The sequence below is a fragment of the Peromyscus leucopus genome, chromosome 22 (genome assembly GCF_004664715.2).
Source record: "Peromyscus leucopus breed LL Stock chromosome 22, UCI_PerLeu_2.1, whole genome shotgun sequence".
In the NCBI taxonomy this organism is placed as follows: Eukaryota; Metazoa; Chordata; class Mammalia; order Rodentia; family Cricetidae; genus Peromyscus; species Peromyscus leucopus.
In genome coordinates this window covers 3,220,650-3,240,073 of record NC_051081.1, presented here as the reverse complement: position 1 = coordinate 3,240,073, position 19,424 = coordinate 3,220,650, and the positions used below count along the sequence as shown (strand labels likewise).

Below are 19,424 nucleotides of genomic sequence, written 5' to 3'. Positions count from 1 at the left end.
CGTAGCCCAGGCTGGTCCAGAACTTCCCCTGTAGTGTAGGATGACCTCAAATCCACAGTGCTCTGCCTCGGTCTCCCATGTGTCTAGCTATTTGTTTTTGATATTTATTGATATTTTATCATTTTTTACAATGATAAAGAGTCACACCCACTCTTCGATGCAGAACCCTGCAGGACTTGATGTGTGTGTAGGTTCCTGAATTCTCATGGCACATACCCCCCCAGCCCCCCAAAACACCTCACCTGCAGTGCTGCAGCTGTGGATCTGTTCACTGTGGTGGTGTGAGGCTCTCAAGCGGAGTCAGTGGCTGCCCCGGCCGGGGCTGGTTTCCTGCCCTCAGCACGTGGTGCGGCGGTCAAGACCCCTTGATGTGAGGCCACAGTTCTTTGTGTCCCCAGCTGAGGCCTGGGCTGGGAACACCGTGAAGAACTCGGGCTGTGCAGTCAGGTGCTGTCTCCCTTCTGTGGGGGCTGGGGTGGGAAACGCCTCCAAGTGGGGTTACCGTGCGGTCTGTTTCCCATTTCCCAGCGGTCCGTTGAGCCGCCCTGTCGGGGGTAAGAGTTGCTTCCTTGCCAGCACTGGGAGTTGTCGACCTTTTTTTCTCCGTCCTGGTAGTGGAGCCTCTCTGGTGGTGACTGTGTTTTCTGGCTGGGAGCAGTGGACAGCCAGCGCTGCCCTGTGGTTGAGTGTCACTTGAGCAGTCGCTTATGGCTCAGCCAGCTGGTGTCTTCCTGCTCCTGAATGTGGAGAATTCTTTACGTCCCAGAAACAAATTCCCATCAGATACACAATTTGCAAACATTTCCTGTGTCTGTGCTTTCTTTTTTTTAATTATTTAAAACAATTGGGAGATGGCTCTGTGCTTACATGTCAAGCATGAGGTCCTGAGTTCGGATCCCAACTGCATGTGAGTGCTGGGGAGGCACACCTGGGATTCCAAGGTCCCCGGAGCGAGCTCTCTAGGGATGAGCCATGTCTGTGAGCTCTGGGTTTGATGGAGAGAGCCTACTTCATTGAATACAGTGGAAGAGCAACGTAAAACATAATTCCTGCTGTGGACCTCAGCTTCCACACTCGCACGCGCAAACATTCACACCAGCTCCACATACTGTCTTCTTATAGCCTTGTTGACTCTGTCTGTGTGCAGACTCAGTCTTCCTTATTTGGATGCCTCATAGTTTTCTGTAGCAAAGAGCATCTTCAGCATCACTCTGGGAAGCTCTAGCTGCCCCATCCCTCTGTCCTCCCAGGGTCTGCTGTTGTGGCAGTTATTATTGGTTGATGACCTTTCTGGGCCACCGTGAAGTCTGTGTTCTTTGTCGTGGTGAACACTGCAATCTGTGGGCTAGCCACGAGCCAGCTGGTGTTGAGGGGACACCCCCCGTACCCTGTCAGATGTTCGGGGTTTTCTTGCTGCGTATGGTGTTGTTGTTTGATGAGGGGTCCGACCAATTGCTGCACACTCTCTGCTACTTGCAGAGAGTTTTGATGTTCCTCGTGAGTTCTGCCCAGGTATCGCCGCGCTTTCCTGGGAGGGTGGATGGTTCTGACTTTGTCCTTGCTCCAGATGCTGAATGTATTTTAAATGTTGACTGTCTCAAATTTAAAAAGAAAGGCAGACAGACAGATAGACATGGGGCCTGGGGAGTAGCTCAGTGGGTAAGGTGCCTACTGAGGAAGCATGGGGAGGGACCTGAGTCCGCCCCCCAGGCCCTATGAGAGCAAGGCGTGGAGGTGCACACTTGTCATCCCTGCCGGGGACGGAGGGTCCCTGGGACTTGCTGGCAAGCCCAGCAGAGTGAGCAGGCCGCAGGTTCGTCCTATCTCAAAAAAGAAGACAGAAAGTGACTGGGAAAGAGTCCTGGTACACCCACCTCTGACCTCCACTTGCAAGGGTGGGTGACCCACCACAGTCCCCCGGCTCTTTCATTGGGGCCTCAGCAGTTCTCAATAGTGTGACAGACTTGTCCCTCACTGTCAACCTCTTGAGCCAGGGGCTGTCTAGGTCCCTTATGGAAGGTTCCAGGAGTGGGAAAGAGCTTCCTGCTGTTCTAGTCAGCTGATACTCACGCAGCCAGCCCGCCACCCCTGCTGCCCGCCAGGCCCTCTGCTGCTGGCACGCTTCTGTCTTCTTGCCCGCCTGTGCCCCGTGGTGCCCTCTGTGCCGTGTGAGATAGCCTGTGCCCCGTGGTGCCCTCCGTGCCGTGTGAGATAGCCTGTGCCCCGTGGTGCCCTCTGTGCCGTGTGAGACAGCCTGTGCCCTGTGGTGCCCTCTGTGCCGTGTGAGACAGCCTGTGCCCCATGGTGCCCTCTGTGCTGAGAGACAGCCTGTGCCCCGTGGTGCCCTCTGTGCCGTGTGAGACAGCCTGTGCCCCGTGGTGCCCTCTGTGCTGTGAGATAGCCTGTGCCCCGTGGTGCCCTCCATGCCGTGTGAGATAGCCTGTGCCCCGTGGTGCCCTCCGTGCCGTGTGAGACAGCCTGTGCCCTGTGGTGCCCTCTGTACTGTGAGATAGCCTGTGCCCCGTAGTGCCCTCTGTGCTGAGAGATAGCCTGTGCCCCGTGGTGCCCTCTGTGCCGTGTGAGATAGCCTGTGCCCCGTGGTGCCCTCTGTACTGTGAGATAGCCTGTGCCCCGTAGTGCCCTCCGTGCCGTGTGAGAGATAGCCTGTGCCCCGTGGTGCCCTCCGTGCCGTGTGAGACAGCCTGTGCCCCATGGTGCCCTCTGTACTGTGAGATAGCCTGTGCCCCGTGGTGCCCTCCATGCCGTGTGAGATAGCCTGTGCCCCGTGGTGCCCTCCGTGCCGTGTGAGACAGCCTGTGCCCTGTGGTGCCCTCTGTACTGTGAGATAGCCTGTGCCCCGTAGTGCCCTCCGTGCCGTGTGAGAGATAGCCTGTGCCCGTGGTGCCCTCTGTGCCGTGTGAGACAGCCTGTGCCCTGTGGTGCCCTCTGTGCTGTGAGATAGCCTGTGCCCTGTGGTGCCCTCTGTGCTGTGCCCCGTGGTGCCCTCTGTGCCGTGTGAGACAGCCTGTGCCCCGTGGTGCCCTCTGTGCCGTGTGAGACAGCCTGTGCCCCGTGGTGCCCTCTGTGCTGTGAGATAGCCTGTGCCCCGTGGTGCCCTCTGTGCTGTGAGATAGCCTGTGCCCCGTGGTGCCCTCTGTGCCGTGTGAGACAGCCTGTGCCCTGTGGTGCCCTCTGTACTGTGAGATAGCCTGTGCCCTGTGGTGCCCTCTGTGCCGTGTGAGACAGCCTGTGCCCTGTGGTGCCCTCTGTACTGTGAGATAGCCTGTGCCCTGTGGGTGCCCTCTGTGCCGTGTGAGACAGCTGTGCCCTGTGGTGCCTCTGTACTGTGAGATAGCCTGTGCCCCGTGGTGCCCTCTGTGCCGTGTGAGACAGCCTGTGCCCCATGGTGCCCTCTGTACTGTGAGATAGCCTGTGCCCGTGGTGCCCTCTGTGCCGTGTGAGACAGCCTGTGCCCGTGTGCCCTCTGTGCCGTGTGAGATAGCCTGTGCCCCGTGGTGCCCTCTGTGCTGTGAGATAGCCTGTGCCCCGTGGTGCCCTCCGTGCCGTGTGAGATAGCCTGTGCCCCGTGGTGCCCTCTGTGCTGTGAGATAGCCTGTGCCCCGTGGTGCCCTCTGTGCCGTGTGAGATAGCCTGTGCCCTGTGTGCCTCTGTGCTGTGAGATAGCCTGTGCCCCGTGGTGCCCTCTGTGCTGTGAGATAGCCTGTGCCCTGTGGTGCCCTCTGTGCTGTGAGATAGCCTGTGCCCCATGGTGCCCTCCGTGCCGTGTGAGAGATAGCCTGTGCCCCGTGGTGCCCTCCGTGCCGTGTGAGACAGCCTGTGCCCCATGGTGCCCTCTGTACTGTGAGATAGCCTGTGCCCCGTGGTGCCCTCCGTGCCGTGTGAGATAGCCTGTGCCCCGTGGTGCCCTCTGTGCCGTGTGAGATAGCCTGTGCCCCGGCTCATTCAGGTGTTGCTGTAGGGAGATCACAGAGACGCCATGGCTCCGAGGACCTCAGAAGCCATGGTCCTTTGCTTTTTCTTATCACACTGTGTTTACTGTGTGTGTGCACACATGTGCCGTGGCATACTTGTGGAGGTCAGAGGACAGTTTGGGGAGTAGACTCTCTCCTTCCATGGGGGTCCTAGGGATTGAATTCAAGTCACCAGACTTGGCGGCAAGCACCTTTACTGCCCGAGCCTTCTCGCCCACCCTGGGCTCTCTGTCCTGAACATGGTTCCAGGGAGCCTGGCGAGTGAGACGCTCCACTGGCCCTTACCAGGAACCCAGCGGCAGCCTCTGCTGTCCTGGCTGATGTCAGCTCTTGCTGCTGGCCAGGTCACGCTCAACTGGCCACTGCCACAGCCGGGCACCGTAACTGCAGGTCTTCTCTCCTCCACTCCAGCCGGGTCTTCCACCCAGTCACTGCTCCCCTAGAAGCCCACCCGGTCCCCACTCACTCCCCAGGCTCTGTGTCCATCCCTCCCCCGCTCTGTCCTCTAACTCCCAGTTCCTCATCAGGCAGAGGTGCGCACTGTGGCTGCACGCCATGGCTCGGGTCCCAGAACCCACAGTGGCTCACAGCATCTGTAATTCCAGTTGCAGGGCATCTGACACCCTCTTCTGACCTCTGCAGGCCCTAGGCATGCACTCACCGCACTGACAGACAGACATGCAGGCAAAACACCCCCACACATACATCCCAACTCAAGTGAATAACGAGGAGGAGGACTCTTGCTGTTGACATGCTCAGCCTGCACATGCCCGAGCTTAGTTCCTGGTGCCTTGTGTCCTGGGTTGGGATGTGATGTCGGCCACCAGCGACTTTTCTCTCTGCTGCTGTCTTGGGCTCTGGGCTCAGGTGCATGGCGCAGGGCCTTGAACCTGCCACAGCTTCACTCACTGTTAACCCCCTGCCGCCGCTAGCTGGCATTGCTATTTGGATGTTAATGCAAGGCTGGGACCAGTGTGGGCTGCCTGCCACTAACCATCTGATTTCCTTCTCTCCCCCCCACCCCCCCCACCTCTGGTTTTGCCCTGTCTCTGTACACATCTTCATAGCTTGAAATGGCGATTGAGACTCTCCAAAAAAGCGAAGGCCTCGCCCCCCACAAAGGCGGCCTGCTCAACAGCCATGTAAGTGCGCTGGGGCCCCGGACACCCTCTTCTGTCTGGAGTGCTCACAGATGTTAGAAAGGCCCAGGGATGTAACAGAACGCAGCTTGAAGAAGTTAATGGGAGAGGGAAACACTAGCCAGCAATCCCAAGCGGCCAAGGCAGGGCCCGCATGGGCGTTAGGATGTCTGAGGATGACCCCTGTGTCCCAAGTGTGTCCCTGAGGTGGAGTGTGTAGACTGGTGAGATCTTAAGAAGAATCAGCTCTCAGAGAAGCGAGAACAGTTGACTGGCATGGTCACGCCTGTCAGCCAGACAGGAGGGCGGCAGCTCTGCGGCCATCTTGTGCTGCATAGCGAGACCTGTCTCAAAACAGAAAAGACGGGCTAGGGTGGGCTCAGGGGCCAAGCGTGAGGCCCTGGGATCCATTCCTAACATCACAAAACAGGTGTGGTGGCTCACACCTCACCCTATCACCAGCATGCAAGAGACTGAGGCAGGGAGCAGGGGTCAGGGTCACCTCCACAGCACAGCAAATTTAAGGCCAGCAGAGGACTCAGGCGGGCCCAGTTCCCAGCACCTGTGTGGCAGCTCACAATCATCCAGCTCCAGTTCCAGGGCATCCCTCGCCCTCTTCTGACCTCTGTGGGCACTGCATGCACATGGTACACAGACTTACATGCAGGCAAACACCTGTACACGTGAAATAAGATAAATCTAAAAATAATGATAATGAAAATTTAAAAATGAAGCGAAAATACAGCTTTTTAAAGGGGCAGATGGGTTGGGGCTGGGTTGCCATGAAGGCACTCGGTTGTGTGATTTGGAAATGTGAGTGGGGGCAGGTGCAGACACTGGACTCTGGAGGCCTCTCTGGGAGGCGAGCGCCCTGGCCCAGACTCAGCATGGCCAGCTGGGCCTGGAGGAGGGCTCGGCTCCCTGTTTGACTGGAGAGCTGAGGGGATGCTCTACTCTATCCAGCACCCCAAACGCCTCTTGCCCAGTGTATGGGCCCCCTCTGTGTCTTGTTTATTTACTAGGAAGCAGGGCCTTGCTATTTAGCCCAGGCTGGCCCAAACTCCACATCCTTCTGCCCCAGCCACCCACATTCTGGGATCACTGGCCTGACTGTTTGGGGATTTGATTTACTTATTCTTGTTTGTTTATTGAGACAGACATTCATGTAGCCCAGGCTGGCCTGGGATTCACTATGTATCTGAGGCTGGCTTTGAACTTGCAATCCTCCTGTCCCAGACTCCTGAGAGCAGGGATGACAGGAGTGTACCACCACACTGAGCTGGGTTGGGCTTTCAAAAACTAAGACCCACATGGCCCTCAAAAGTAGATTTCCCTGAGGCTTCTCACATCTGCTTTTTCTCCAGTTTGATCCTCCGACACCCCTACACACACACCACACACACACACACACACACACACACACACACACACCACACAATACCTTCTTGCTAGCCCAGGTTCACAGTGGACTGTTGTGGGACTCTCTGGGGAAAGGAGCAGACACTGATCTAGAGAAAAGTCTAGAAGCTTTGAGGGCTTGCAAGGTTGGTGCTGTCCCAGGCAGCCTGTGACAGGAGGCAGTGACAGGGACATTTCCTTCCACCAGGGCCCAACCCCTCCAGGATGAACAGCACCCTCCGCTGCTAGACAGTGTCCTGGGGACAGAGCCCAAGGGAGGAGCCTCTGGTGTGTTGGAGGGAAGGGCCACACACCACCCAGGTCACACTGTGAGGGGAAGCCTGGGATTGACCCCAGGCTGGGGCCAAAGGCAAATGGACCACCTCAGCCTGCGGAGCCTGGGAAAGGCAGTTACAGGGACAGAGCCCCCAAGTTGTAGTGTCTGTGGGACATTCAGAAGGTCTGCAGGGGAGCACACGGTGCTCACTGAGGGCAGCGGGGAGCTTGCCGCTTTCTAACCTGTGTGTCAGCAGACGGACCCAGGCTGCTCCCCTAGCGTTTACCAAGGTGAATACTCTCGCAGCCTTCGGGGCTTTGGTGACGTAGGAGCAAGGGAAATAGAGGTCAGATCTTTACAGAAACTGCCAGAGAAAGCTCACAGCTTCTTGTCTTGGCCGATGACAGAGCCTGAGAGGGAGAGGAGAGAGCTGCTGGTGTCCTGCCGTTGTCCCCAGGGCTGTCTGTGGCCACTGTGGCTCTTGATCCTTCCAAATAGAGACAGAGGGTCCTGGGGCTCCGTGTCTAGCATGGCCATGTCCCTGGTGGCCTCTGGGTATTGCCTAGCCACCACGATGGAGCCATGCGTCTCCCATGCTGCCGTGAGGGACCTCAGCCCCGTCATCTCCACAGCTGGTTTAGACAGCAGAGGCAGCTGGAGCAGGTTTAGTGGAGAGAAGGGCCCCTCGGGGAAGTCACAGCTCCCTCTCTAGATGTCACTATAGCAACTGCTGGGAACGGCCACCCATCCGACCACCCATCAAGGGCCGGAGCAGCCGAGGTGCCAGGGGCCGCGGGAAGGCAATAGCTCCCCCGGAGACTGAGCCTGTGCTCATCCAGCCCAGGTCCTGCAGGTTCACACTGTGCCCTGACTGTCTACAAAGTACAGCTTGGCCCTTCCTTACCACCAGGCCAGAAGGTTAAATTGAAAGGTGTGACGTTCTGTTTTGACCCTGAGATGCAGAAGTGATCTGGCATTGCTCTGGGAGGTCTCACAGTGGCCAGCTGTCCGTCTGATGCTGTGACAAACATCCGAGGATCCACAGCCAGCTGGGACCAGGCCACACAGACAGGACGCAGTGCAGGAGTGTGTGGCAGATGAGGCCCAAACACTCACCATAGGTGCCAAAATAGAGAGGAAGAAGCAGCTGCCACCCAAAGTCCTCTCGGCCACTGGTGGCTGTTGCGGGCCCTACCGCAGCGGTGCCGTAGACTGGTCATGACCAAAAACAAGCTGGGGAGGGGGGGGTTGTTTAGTCGGGCAGGATCCTGGAGGCAGGAGCTGAGGCAGAGGCCATGGAGGGTGCTGCTTACTGGCTTGTTCTCCATGGCTTGCTCAGCCTGCTTTCTAATAGAACCCAGGACCAGCAGCCCAGGGATGGCACCACCACAGTGGGCTGGTCCTCCCCATCAATCACTAATTAAGGAAATGCCCCCCAGGCCAATCTGGTGGGGGCAGTCCCTCAGGTGAGGGTCCCTCTTCCCAGATAAGTCAAGGTTGGGGTCAAGTTGACAAAAGCCAGCCAGCACAGTGCCCTTGTTGGACCCTGTCACGGGACAGTGGCGACATGTGTACCCACCCCAGTGCTGTGGCTTCAAGGGCCCAAGTTAGCACTGCCCTCTCAGACCCCAGCCCCATGGCACCTTCACCCTTTGAAATGATTGTTCTTTGTTTGTCAGTGAGGGCCTGGGAGTGCTCAGTGAGCATGCGGAGCTCAGAGGACAGTTTGCAGGAGTCGGTCAGTCGGTCGGTCGGTTGGTCGGTCGGTCCCTCCTTCCCCAGTGAGGGTCCCAGAGACCAGCTCCTTTGCTGGCTGAGCCATCCTGCTAGCCCGCCCTCACTCTCAGCCAAGCCCCAGAACTAGACCTGACCCCACCCAGCAGCCCTGAGCCCCTCCCATCGCCCTGCTCTCCCTTCGGCTCTCCTCCTCCCACACCACAGAAGCTCTCCAGCCTTCAGGAAAGATCCGGGATCAGGTGACAAAGGGACACCCGCAGCCTTCATCCCAGAGCCTCCCTGCAGGCTCCTGTGGACAAATGTCTCCTCCTCTCCAGGACTCCTTACTCTTAGCTTTGGTCTTGAAGTGTGGTGTAAAGGTCCTGGGGCACCAGCATGAACAACCCCAGTTCTACCCCTGCCTCACAGAGCTGTGAGGAATTCAAGGATCCAAGTGGCCCTGGTGTGTGAGAGCCAAGTTCTTGCTGGATCCCCGTGCAGCACACGGGGCTGGATCATGCTCCCTGAGGAGTGCAATGACCCCACAGCTCAGCACTGGGGCATCAGCCCAGTGGTTCTGTGTTCTATCGAGTGGGAGGCCCAGGGATGGCCGGAAGTGACTGAGTTCTGCAGCAAGAGGAGAGAAGAAAAACACAGTGTCCCCAGCCGGTCAGAAGGGGCAATGAAGGCAAACTGTTAGGCTCCAGGAGGAAGTCAGAGCCCTAGCACTCCGTCCCAATGGGGAGGAGAGCCCCCAAGTCTCAATCCTCCTGCCTCAGCCTCCCGAGTTAGGGGATCAGAGGCATGTGCCTGCTTCCTTGTTCAAAGTGTCACCTGTCGCCCCGTTGGGAGAATAAGGACAAGAGCCTGTTCTCTCGGGTGCTGGGGATGGCTGGTGTACGGTACCTGCACGGAGCAGACAGCGGGGATGTCTGTTCCCGAGTCACAGCACAGCTGAGGGGCTGGCACCCTGGCCAGCACCAGCCAGGATGGCTCCTGAGAGGAGGGTTGTGTATAGTTGTGGGCCTGGGTGAGCAGGGCGGCGGGATGACCGGAAGGCTCTAACTCCGTGCTCAGAGATGCACATACCCCTGATCAGTCAGCAGCGTTGGCGGCCATCAGTCAGCAGCATTGGTGGCCAACTCCTACTCAACCCCTTGAGGCCCACCTGGTTTGCCCAGAGGCAGAGCCAGCCCTCCACCTCTCCCAGGCTGCGGCCGGCCATCTCTAGAGAGCCAGCGATTGGTGCTGTGGTGTCAGAAAAACATGCCTGGGCCTTCTGTGCTCTCCAGACACAGCATGGCACCCGGCCTCCTGCCCACTCTGCCAGTCACCCTGCAAGTGTGGCATCTGCGTTTTTGTTTGGAGCCTCTGCTGTGTCCCCAGGACAGCCTTTGACCCGGCTTTCGGATCTACACTGAGCATGTCCCCAGGATGGGAAAGGAGGGAGGCCATTGGGAAGCAACCTGGGTGTGTGGTGGTCATGGCAGGGACACCTGCCTGACCCCATGAAGGAACTCCCCAGAGTACACCCCTGTTTAGAGAGGACCACAGCCTGTTCCCCTGCAGTGATTCCCTGGGAGCTGCTGCCCAGTGTGGGCCAAGGGAATGAACAAGCATGGGTACGAGAGACACCAGCTTGGGAGGGCTGGGTGGGCAGCAGACACCATTCACAGGCCACCGGAGCTCCCATGCAGTGGGACTCGGCCTCCTTGCCAGCATCATAGCTCACACCTAGTCACAGGGCAGCCACTGGGCCAGGTCACGTGACTGACCTCTGGTACAGAATCCAGACAGGAGGGTGGCGGCACCCACGGGGAGCAGGTGGTAGATTCTCAGCACCTCCCTAAGCCATGGCCTCTGGACACAGCCTCAGCCTGCACCTTTTGCTGACTCTTAGAGTCTTCCTGGGTGTCTGGGTTCTACCCAGAGCCCTCTGGCTTTGGGGGTTGGGATAGTGACCTGTGGCCTAGAGCACAAGACTCCATGTCCACTGTCTAGTCTCTGCGTAAAACCTGTCGCTGTCGTGTGGGTTTGGGGGTGTTGCTGTTCCCAGGTATGTGGTGCTATGTGCTGTTTCGGCCTGGAGACGTAGCCTGATCTGTCTCCACCACATGGAGGCTCATAAAATAAGTCAGGGAACATGGAGGCCAAAGTGTACTTGGATGAAAGCAATGAGTGGACAGATGCATGGATGGGTGGATGCATGGATGTATGGATGGGTGGGTTGACAAGTGGATAGGTGGACAAATGGTTAGTTGGTTGGTTGGTTGGTTGGTTGGTTGATTGGTTGGTTGGTTGGTTAAATGGATGGATGGATGGATAGATGGATGGATAGATGGATGGATGGGTGGGTTGACAAGTGGATAGGTGGACAAATGGTTGGTTGTTTGGTTGGTTAAATGGATGGATGGATGGATGGACGGACGGACGGGTGGACGGGTGGGTGGGTGTGTGGGTGGGTGAATAGATGGACGGAAGTGATTGGCATGTGTTCGGGGCACAGACATGAGTACCACACAGGTGGCTCTGCCACTGCCCTTGCAGCGCAGGGAAGTGAGCGACTGTCCTGGACTCCAGGCCTTTGATGCCCATCTGTCCTCCAGCTCCAGTGGCTTCTGGATAATTACGAGACGGCGGAAGGCGTGAGCCTGCCCCGCAGCTCCCTGTACAACCACTACCTGCGCCACTGCCAGGAGCACAAGCTGGAGCCGGTCAATGCCGCGTCCTTCGGCAAGCTCATCCGCTCTGTGTTCATGGGCCTGCGCACGCGGCGCCTGGGGACCAGGTGGGTGACAGCAGCCAGGGCTCCCCGTATCTCGTGCCAACCCCACCTTCCCTCTCCCTGTGCCAGAGACCCAGCTGCCCAGAGTGGGAGTGGGCAGACTCTAGGAAGAGGTGGGTTTCACTCTCATTTTGTGAATTTTGTGTTGGTGGGGTTTTGTTTTGGTTTTGTTTGTTTTGAGACAGGATCTCACTATGTAGCCCAGGCTGGCCTTGAACTCCCAGAGACCCACCCACCTGTCTACTGAGTGCTGGGATAAAAGGTGTGAGCCACCATACCGGGCTCATTCCATTTTTTATCCATTTGAAATCCCCCTGAGCAGCAAGCCGTTTTTATTTTTATTTTTTGAGACAAGTCTCTTGCAGCCCTGGCTCACCACGATGTAATGATGTTGATGGTTCCCCTCCTGCCTCCACCTCCTGAATGCTGGGTGGCAGACGTGCTAGGGATGGATCCAGGGCCTTGGGTGCTGGTGAGCCTTCTGCCTCGCCCTCCCACGTGCTGTGATGGCCAGCCTGTGTCACCAGCCTGCTGGACAGTCACTGACATTGGATCACTGTGTGCTAGCTGCAGTGAGTTCAAGAGATCAGCGACTTTCAGCAACTGCGGGTTCTCCTGAGAACAGATGGAGGGTGGCACTGGGGGGCAATGACCGAGGACAGCCAGCTCTGCCGTGAAGTCCAGCTTCCAGACTGGGGCTCATCTGTCTGTGTGGTCCCCTGAGCATGGCAGGGTCACTCCTCCTCCTCTTCTCCTGGTTACTCCCTAAGATGTGCTGTTTGCCAAAATGGGGCTTTTGATCCCTGCATGGTGAAGCACATCTGTCACCAGCACTCGGGACAAGCAGGCGAGTTCCTGGGCTACGGTTCCTCCAGGCCAGCTGTGAGACGGGTTTGCGGGAGATTGGGAAAGAATTACCAATCACAATCGTAATAAGTAGGCAGATGTGGCTGGACAAAGTTGGCCTCATTTTCTCATTGTGAGCCTTTATTATACTACAGTGAGGCTGCTGTATGTGAACTGTCCCCACATGGTCCCCATGAGCACGAAACTAGTGCAGCCAAACTAAGGAGGATGTCCCCATGTTTACTTTCCAGGGGCAACTCGAAGTACCATTACTATGGGATCCGCCTGAAGCCGGACTCCCCTCTGAACCGACTGCAGGAAGACACCCAGTACATGGCCATGAGGCAGCAGCCCACACACCAGAAGCCCAGGTGAGGGACACCAGCCATGCTGCCGGGACCTGCAGACCCAGACCCAAATATGACAGGCAAGACAAGACAGTCCACGAGTCTTCTGCTGTCTCCTGTGTGTTTGGACAGATACCCAGTGACAAGTGGTGTCGGATGAGGGAATTTCATTGCCTAAACATTCCCTTGTCCTCCACCTGTGCCTCCCTCCCACCCAGACCTTGGCAGTACTAATTTTTCTATTGTTTTCATTTATTTTATTTTTGGGTGTCTATATTTCCAATTTTTTTCTAGAAGACCATGTAATTGGAACCACAGATCCTAATTATCTTGTTTTTTTTAATTGAGGTGCTGAGGATCTCAAATATTCTAGGCGGGGCTCCACCCTGACCACGCCCCCAGCCCCTCACTGGGGGATTCTAGGCGGGGCTCCACCCTGACCACGCCCCCAGCCCTCACTGGGGGATTCTAGGCGGGGCTCCACCCTGACCACGCCCCCAGCCCTCACTGGGGGATTTAGGCGGGACTCCACCCTGACCACGCCCCCAGCCCTCACTGGGATTCTAGGCGGGGCTCCACCCTGACCACGCCCCCAGCCCCCACTGGGGATTCTAGGCGGGGCTCCGCCCTGACCACGCCCCCAGCCCCTCATTGGTTCCTTCCAGAACCAGTAGACAAGCCTTCACCCTTGTCAAGGGACATCTCAGGCAGCTTGTGCACCTCAGATGTAGCTCATGTACGTCAGAGGTACCTTCTCCCTCCCCCAGGAGGCCGCAACTCACTGCCCTTGGGTGACTCACAGCCAGCTCTCCCTCAGAGTGGAAGAGGCTGTGTGTGTTTCCTGCCGTGCACGTACATGGTGTTCCTAGTAGGCAGAGCCCAAAGTAAACCAAAAGTCAGAATCTCCACACAGTAATGAAACATCTAGGATCTGTGTGGAGGGTCACCAGTCTCCACAGGGAAAACAGCATGGAAACAAGTAGATGCATGTGTTGTGGGTGACTTCAACACGAGTGAGTCTGTCCACTGCTAGAATACCATTCAGTCAGGAAAATGAAGGACATTCTGAAGTCTCCAACTTGGATGGACACAATGCTTGGTCACATGAGCCGGACACAGGACTCGCAGCAGGCCTCCTCCCAGGAGGTCCCTGGAGCCACAGAATCACAGAGACGTAAAGTGTGGCAGGGGGCAGCTATTTCTGGAGCTGGATGGTGGGGACAGCTGTGTGAGGACTTCCTGCCCTGAGCCTGATGCTCAGCAGCAGTGGGCCGAGGTCTGTCTGGGCGCAGGACACTTTGCACAGGTTCGGTTCCCAGCACTGGGAGAGAAAGGGTACTTTTGACCACTGTTCAAATGACCTAACACCCACGTGCACATGCCTGCACACTCTGAGTCCTCTGTGCTCCCCGGAACCGTCCCAGACAGTGCTGCTGAGGCCTCATGGTGGCACATATGTCCCCTGCCAGGTACCGGCCAGTCCAGAAGTCGGACAGCCTTGGGGACAGCGGCACCCACAGCAACCTGCACAGCACACCGGAGCAGGCCATGGCCACTCAGGGCCAGCATCACCAGCAATACATAGGTGAGCGTGGGACCTGCTCCGCCATGTAGAAGTTCCTAAATGAACCTTGTGTCATCTCTGGGATTCCAGAATGGCTATTGTATGCCCAAACTAATACATGAATGTATTAGTGACCCTCCCATAGCCCAGGCTGACTGAACCCCTGGTCCTCCCCAGTGCTGGAGCGACAGGTCTCGGGTACTAGGGGTGGGACCCAGGGCCTCGGCACCACAGCACATGCTCCAGCCAGAGCCCGGCCCTGCCTGTGTCTGCTTAGGTGACAGCTGAGACACGGCTCTGCTTCGCCTGAGGAGCTGACACTGAGGTCACCGTGTGGCCACAGTGCCAGGACTGCCCTGTGCCTGTGGACCCCGGAGTCTGCATGTGTGACCTGTATGTGTCGTCTCTTCTCAGATGTGTCCCACGTCTTCCCAGAGTTCCCGGCGCCTGACCTAGGCAGTGCGCTGCTGCAGGAGAGTGTCACCCTTCATGATGTGAAGGCCCTGCAGCTGGTGTATCGCAGGCACTGTGAGGTGACGCCCTACTCGGCCAGACCCAGCCCCCACCTGCAGTTCCCACACACCACTGCCACATCCGTGTCCCCCCACAGGTCCCTCTCCCTGGGCACTGCCTCTGCCCATCCTCTCTTCACTAGCCCCTCTGGGGACCTTAGAAGACCCCATAACTGCCACAGCGCCAGGCACATGACCGGGCCTCACCCTGACAGGCTGTTGTGCTCCTAGGCCACCCTGGACGTCGTCATGAACCTCCAGTTTCAGTACATCGAGAAGCTGTGGTTGTCCTTTTGGAACTGCAAGGCTACCTCCAGTGACGGGCGTGCCTCGCTGCCTGCCAGGTGACACCCCACCCCACCCAGGACAGGGCAGACTCAGCCCAGGTGTTCCCCAGTTTGACCCTGAGCCAATCTCCTGACACCTTGCTCGTGTCTAAGCTGCCGGAGACGTGGTGTAAATACCCGTCTCTCTCTCACGCACCCTGGACCACCTTCCTCCACGGCACCCTGTCCTGCTGCAGTCCTGGGGACCCAGGGCCTCTGCACGTGCTAAGCAGGGCCTCTTCTCCTGAGCTAGGCCCCAGGTCTGCTGCTGTAGCCCAGACTGGGCATGGCTTTGTCATCCTCCTGCCTCGGGTTCCTGAGAGTCAAGATAACGGAACTGTGCTACTGAGCTGTGACCTGGTCCAGTAACTGCAGAGCCACGCATTACCGAGCCACAGGCAGATGGCACAGTGCTGCCCCCTGGCGCCCCAGCCAAGCCTGGTTGAGCCTGCTCCTCTGTGCTCTGTGGCCCCTGCCCATCACGCGGGCTCACCTGTGCCCCTCCCCCCCACAGCGACGAAGAGCCAGAAGTCACCCTCCTCCCCAAGGACAAGCTCATCTCTCTGTGTAGATGCGAGCCAATCCTGCAGTGGATGCGCAGCTGTGACCACATCCTGTACCAGGCGCTGGTGGAGACTCTCATCCCAGATGTGCTGCGGCCGGTCCCCAGTAAGCCGCCCTCCCAAGGCCCTGCCCCTGCCCAGCCACTACTCAGCCCTGAGGTGCCGCTCACTTGCCAACTCCACCCCCTTCCTGACCCCAGAGAGCTCTCTGCCAGGCAGCAGGGTGCTAAGAGCTGGCTGGGGCATGTGCCGGGCTTTCCAGAAGGTTCCCTGGAGGGCAGGCAAGGGCGGCCAAGAGTCACCTATTAGGAAAGCCATTGTGGCCACCTCAGTTTCAAGGGCATGCCAGGCTACTGTGGGCACCAGGGATGTTTGCTAGGACAAATGGCCAAGACTGGCCCATTAGAGAGGGCATCGCCCATGAGCCCAGATGACCTTGGACCTGCCCAGGCCCTCCCCAGCTCGGTGCCCTCAACCCCAAAGTGGGCAGGGAGTCCAGCTTCAGCCTCGAGCGCCTTCCCTGCAGGCGGGTTGTGTGTAGGTGGGGCTGTTGATGTGAGGCCAGGCTGGATCTTCCTGAGTGCACGGGTGTGTGTGTGTGTGTGTGTGTGTGTGTGTGTGTGTGTGTGTGTGTGTGTGTTTCCTGCCAGAAGTTAGAACCAGCACAACCATGGCCTCATGTCTGGGGGACTGGCCAGGGTGGCATTCTGCATCTCAGGAGAACAATGATGGTGAAATACATTTTCTTTAAAAAACAGTCTGAAAATAAAAATAAAAATAAAAATGAAAATATAAACTGCCCGGTTATCCAGGCATGGTGGCACACACCTGTTATCCCAGCACTCAGGAGGCTGAGGCAGGAGGATCTCTGCATTCGAGACCAGCCTGGTCTCCAGAGCGGGGTCCAGGATAGCCATTAGAGAGACCATCTCCCAAAAACAAAACCAGAAAGTCCAATTTTCTTCTTATAGCAAGTCAGCATAAAATAAATTTGGATGTTGACGGAATACACTTTGTGTGTACGTGTGTGCATGTGTGTCTATATGCATGTGTGCATATATGTATGAGTGTGCCTGTGCATGTACATGTGTGTGTATGACCCCGATGCTGTGGTACTGGTGACATGTGCATCTTGATTGTGGGGCAGCCCAGGCAATGCCAGGTGCTGGGCAAGTGTCCCTGGTCTCCACGCCAGGAGCTCCATCACTGATGGCCATATGTGTCCCAGACAGGGCCCAGTGTCTCCTTGGAGCAGAGGACAAATGTCTGGTCTCCACTCTTGCCGGCACCTCCTCCCTGTCCAGGGCCCCAGTCACCCTCAGGCTGCCGCTGCTCTCTCCATGGGACTTCTGCCTGTGCTGGCATCGTCCACATGGCATCGGGCAGACCCCCTGGGGCGAGTGCTGCCACCCCACTCACCATGAGCCTCTGGTTCACGCCCCCAGGTTCCCTGACGCAGGCCATCAGGAACTTCGCCAAGAGCTTAGAGGGCTGGCTCATCAATGCCATGAGTGGTTTCCCTCAGCAGGCCATCCAGACCAAGGTACCCGCACGGACGGGCCTGGGGAATGGGCCTCCCAGGATGCTGCGGGGTGGAAGAGCTGGCAGGGAGGACTGTAGATGGCAGCGGGGGACACTCTCGCCACCCTGAGCAGACAGCGCAACTTCCCTCGCCTGCCCCGGCCAGTTGCTGTGTCTGGGCCACGAGTCAGAATCTTCGGTATAAATCTGTGGCCTCGGCGTGAAGCACACAGGAGGCCCAGGCAGGCCAGGATGTGTACAGGGGCGCTGAGTGCCCGGGGCTGGGGGGGGGTGCTCAGGAGATGATGTGTGTGCCACGCAAATGTGAGGACCTGAATTTGGACCCTGGCACCACATGAAAAGCCGGGCATGGTGCCGCATGCCTGTGACAGCAGCAGTCAAGAGGCAGAGCCGGGCCCCGGCGTTGGCCCGACCAGCCACTCGCTAATCAGCAAGTGCGGGCTTCGGTGAGACGGTGCGGGGCCAGCGAGGGGGCTCAGGGGGTGACAGCACTTGACAGCAAGCCTGATGACCGAGTGCAGTCCCTGGGCTGCGTGGCGGAAGCAGAGGACCAGCTCCAGGCTGCCCTCTGACCTCCACATGCACGCCATTACGTGTGTGCATTCACACACAAATAGATGAGAAAAAACGAAGGTGGAGAGTGAAGACCCCAACCTCTGGCCACCACACACATGCACACTTACACACACATGCGCGTACACACATGTGCGCGTGCACATACGCACACACTAGCTTGGTGGACCTGAGGATTCTAGGCCCCCACCTCTCCTTAGCCCAAAAGTTCTTCCAACACATAATCCTCCTGCCTCAGTTCCCTGAGTGCTAACATCCCACCGCACCAGGCTGTGTCTTTATTGTCCACTGAGGCTTCTAGAAGCAGGGACTAGCACACTGCCAGGAAGAAATGCCCTTAGAGGTGCCCTGTGATGGGCCAGGGCGAGGGCTGAGACCTTCATGCGGCCCCCGGCCCCGGCTGTGTGTAGGACCACTTGCCTGACGTAGCAAAGGGAGGAAGGTCCGTCATGAGTGTGGTTGGCAGGCACGGCCCGCCAGGGGCAGAGCGCGGGGCTGCTCTGCTCACCCAGTGGGATGGGGTTTCCTGCCTCAGTTTCGCAATCCCCGCTAATCCCTCAAGGGTCTGCGCGGAGGCTTGTCTCCGCCAAGCCACGAATGAGATGGACCTGCACAGACAGTGACAGAGGCCCCTCACCCACGGGGTCTTCCGTCCCGCCTCCATCTGCCATCCTGAGCTCCCAGGGGCCTGCAGGGAGCAGGGCGGCGTGCAGATGCTCCCACATCCCCCATGCAGGGCTCTGCTAACGTGTGACCTGGGTCCCCCACAGGTCGGCGTCGTGAGCGCCTTCGCACAGACCCTGCGACGCTACACCTCCCTCAACCACCTGGCTCAGGCGCACGGGCCGTGCTGCAGAACACGTCACAGATCAACCAGATGCTGAGTGACCTCAACCGTGTGGACTTCGCCAATGTTCAGGTGACTTGGCCCTGACATCTGCTTGCCCTGCTGTGCTCCAGGCTGGTGCTCCCCACCAGGCTGGGTGCTCCCCACCAGGCTGGATGCTCCCCACCAGGCTGAGTGCTCCCCACCAGGCTGGGTGCTCCCCACCAGGCCGGGTGCTCCCCACCAGGCCGGGTGCTCCCCACCAGGCTGGCCAGCAAACCCCCAGCTGGAGCTGCAGCAGGCAGCTCATCCCTCCCTGACCTGCACTCTGCAGCGGAAGTCTGAGGCTGGCTCCCGCCCACCGGCCCAGCCTGCTGTGTCTCAGATCCTTTCGTAGCCGGTTGAACGAGCTGCACTCTTGTCTGCTTGCATTCCAAACACTCACAGCTCTGGACTTGGTGTGCCTGGCTCTGTCTTGCCAGAAAAGTACAAACCACGGCATGGCTGAGGACATCTTTTCAGCACACACAGGGGTGCCCTGAGAAGGGGACCCTCCGTGAGGCTCGGGGCACATGCCTGTCACCACAACATTCAGGAGACTGAGATGGGAAGGTTGGGCATTTTAGGCCAACCTGGGCTACCTCTTGAGACACTGTGTTGATAAATAAGGAAAGGTGGAGTTGGGACATGCAGGGCTCTGTGCTGGTACCACATCGACCCATCTAGGATCAGAGTTCAGGGTTATCCTCAGCTATACTCACAATGTAAGGCCAGCCTGGGCTACATGAGACCCTGTCCCAAATAAAGACAGCAGAAGATTCCCCAGGCCCTCACACACTACCCCTTCCCAGGAGCAGGCCTCGTGGGTGTGCCAGTGCGAGGAGAGCCTGGTGCAGCGCCTGGAGCATGACTTCAAGGTGACCCTGCAGCAGCAGAGCTCGCTGGACCAGTGGGCCAGCTGGCTGGACAACGTGGTCACGCAGGTGCTGAAGCAGCACTCCGGGAGCCCCAGCTTCCC

At 58.1% G+C, this 19,424-nt stretch overlaps 1 protein-coding gene across 1 annotated transcript in view; it reads left to right on the top strand.

The window, feature by feature from the left end:
* Positions 1 to 19,424, top strand: part of Rfx2 (regulatory factor X2) — a 59,817-nt gene that overhangs the window by 36,568 nt on the left and 3,825 nt on the right. Inside the window, 11 exon segments of the mRNA XM_028863369.2 lie at positions 5,060 to 5,134; positions 11,129 to 11,310; positions 12,405 to 12,524; positions 13,970 to 14,085; positions 14,479 to 14,597; positions 14,808 to 14,920; positions 15,417 to 15,571; positions 16,911 to 17,008; positions 18,351 to 18,414; positions 18,417 to 18,499; positions 19,258 to 19,423. Of these exon segments, the coding sequence (XP_028719202.1) occupies positions 5,060 to 5,134; positions 11,129 to 11,310; positions 12,405 to 12,524; positions 13,970 to 14,085; positions 14,479 to 14,597; positions 14,808 to 14,920; positions 15,417 to 15,571; positions 16,911 to 17,008; positions 18,351 to 18,414; positions 18,417 to 18,499; positions 19,258 to 19,423 (1,291 nt within the window).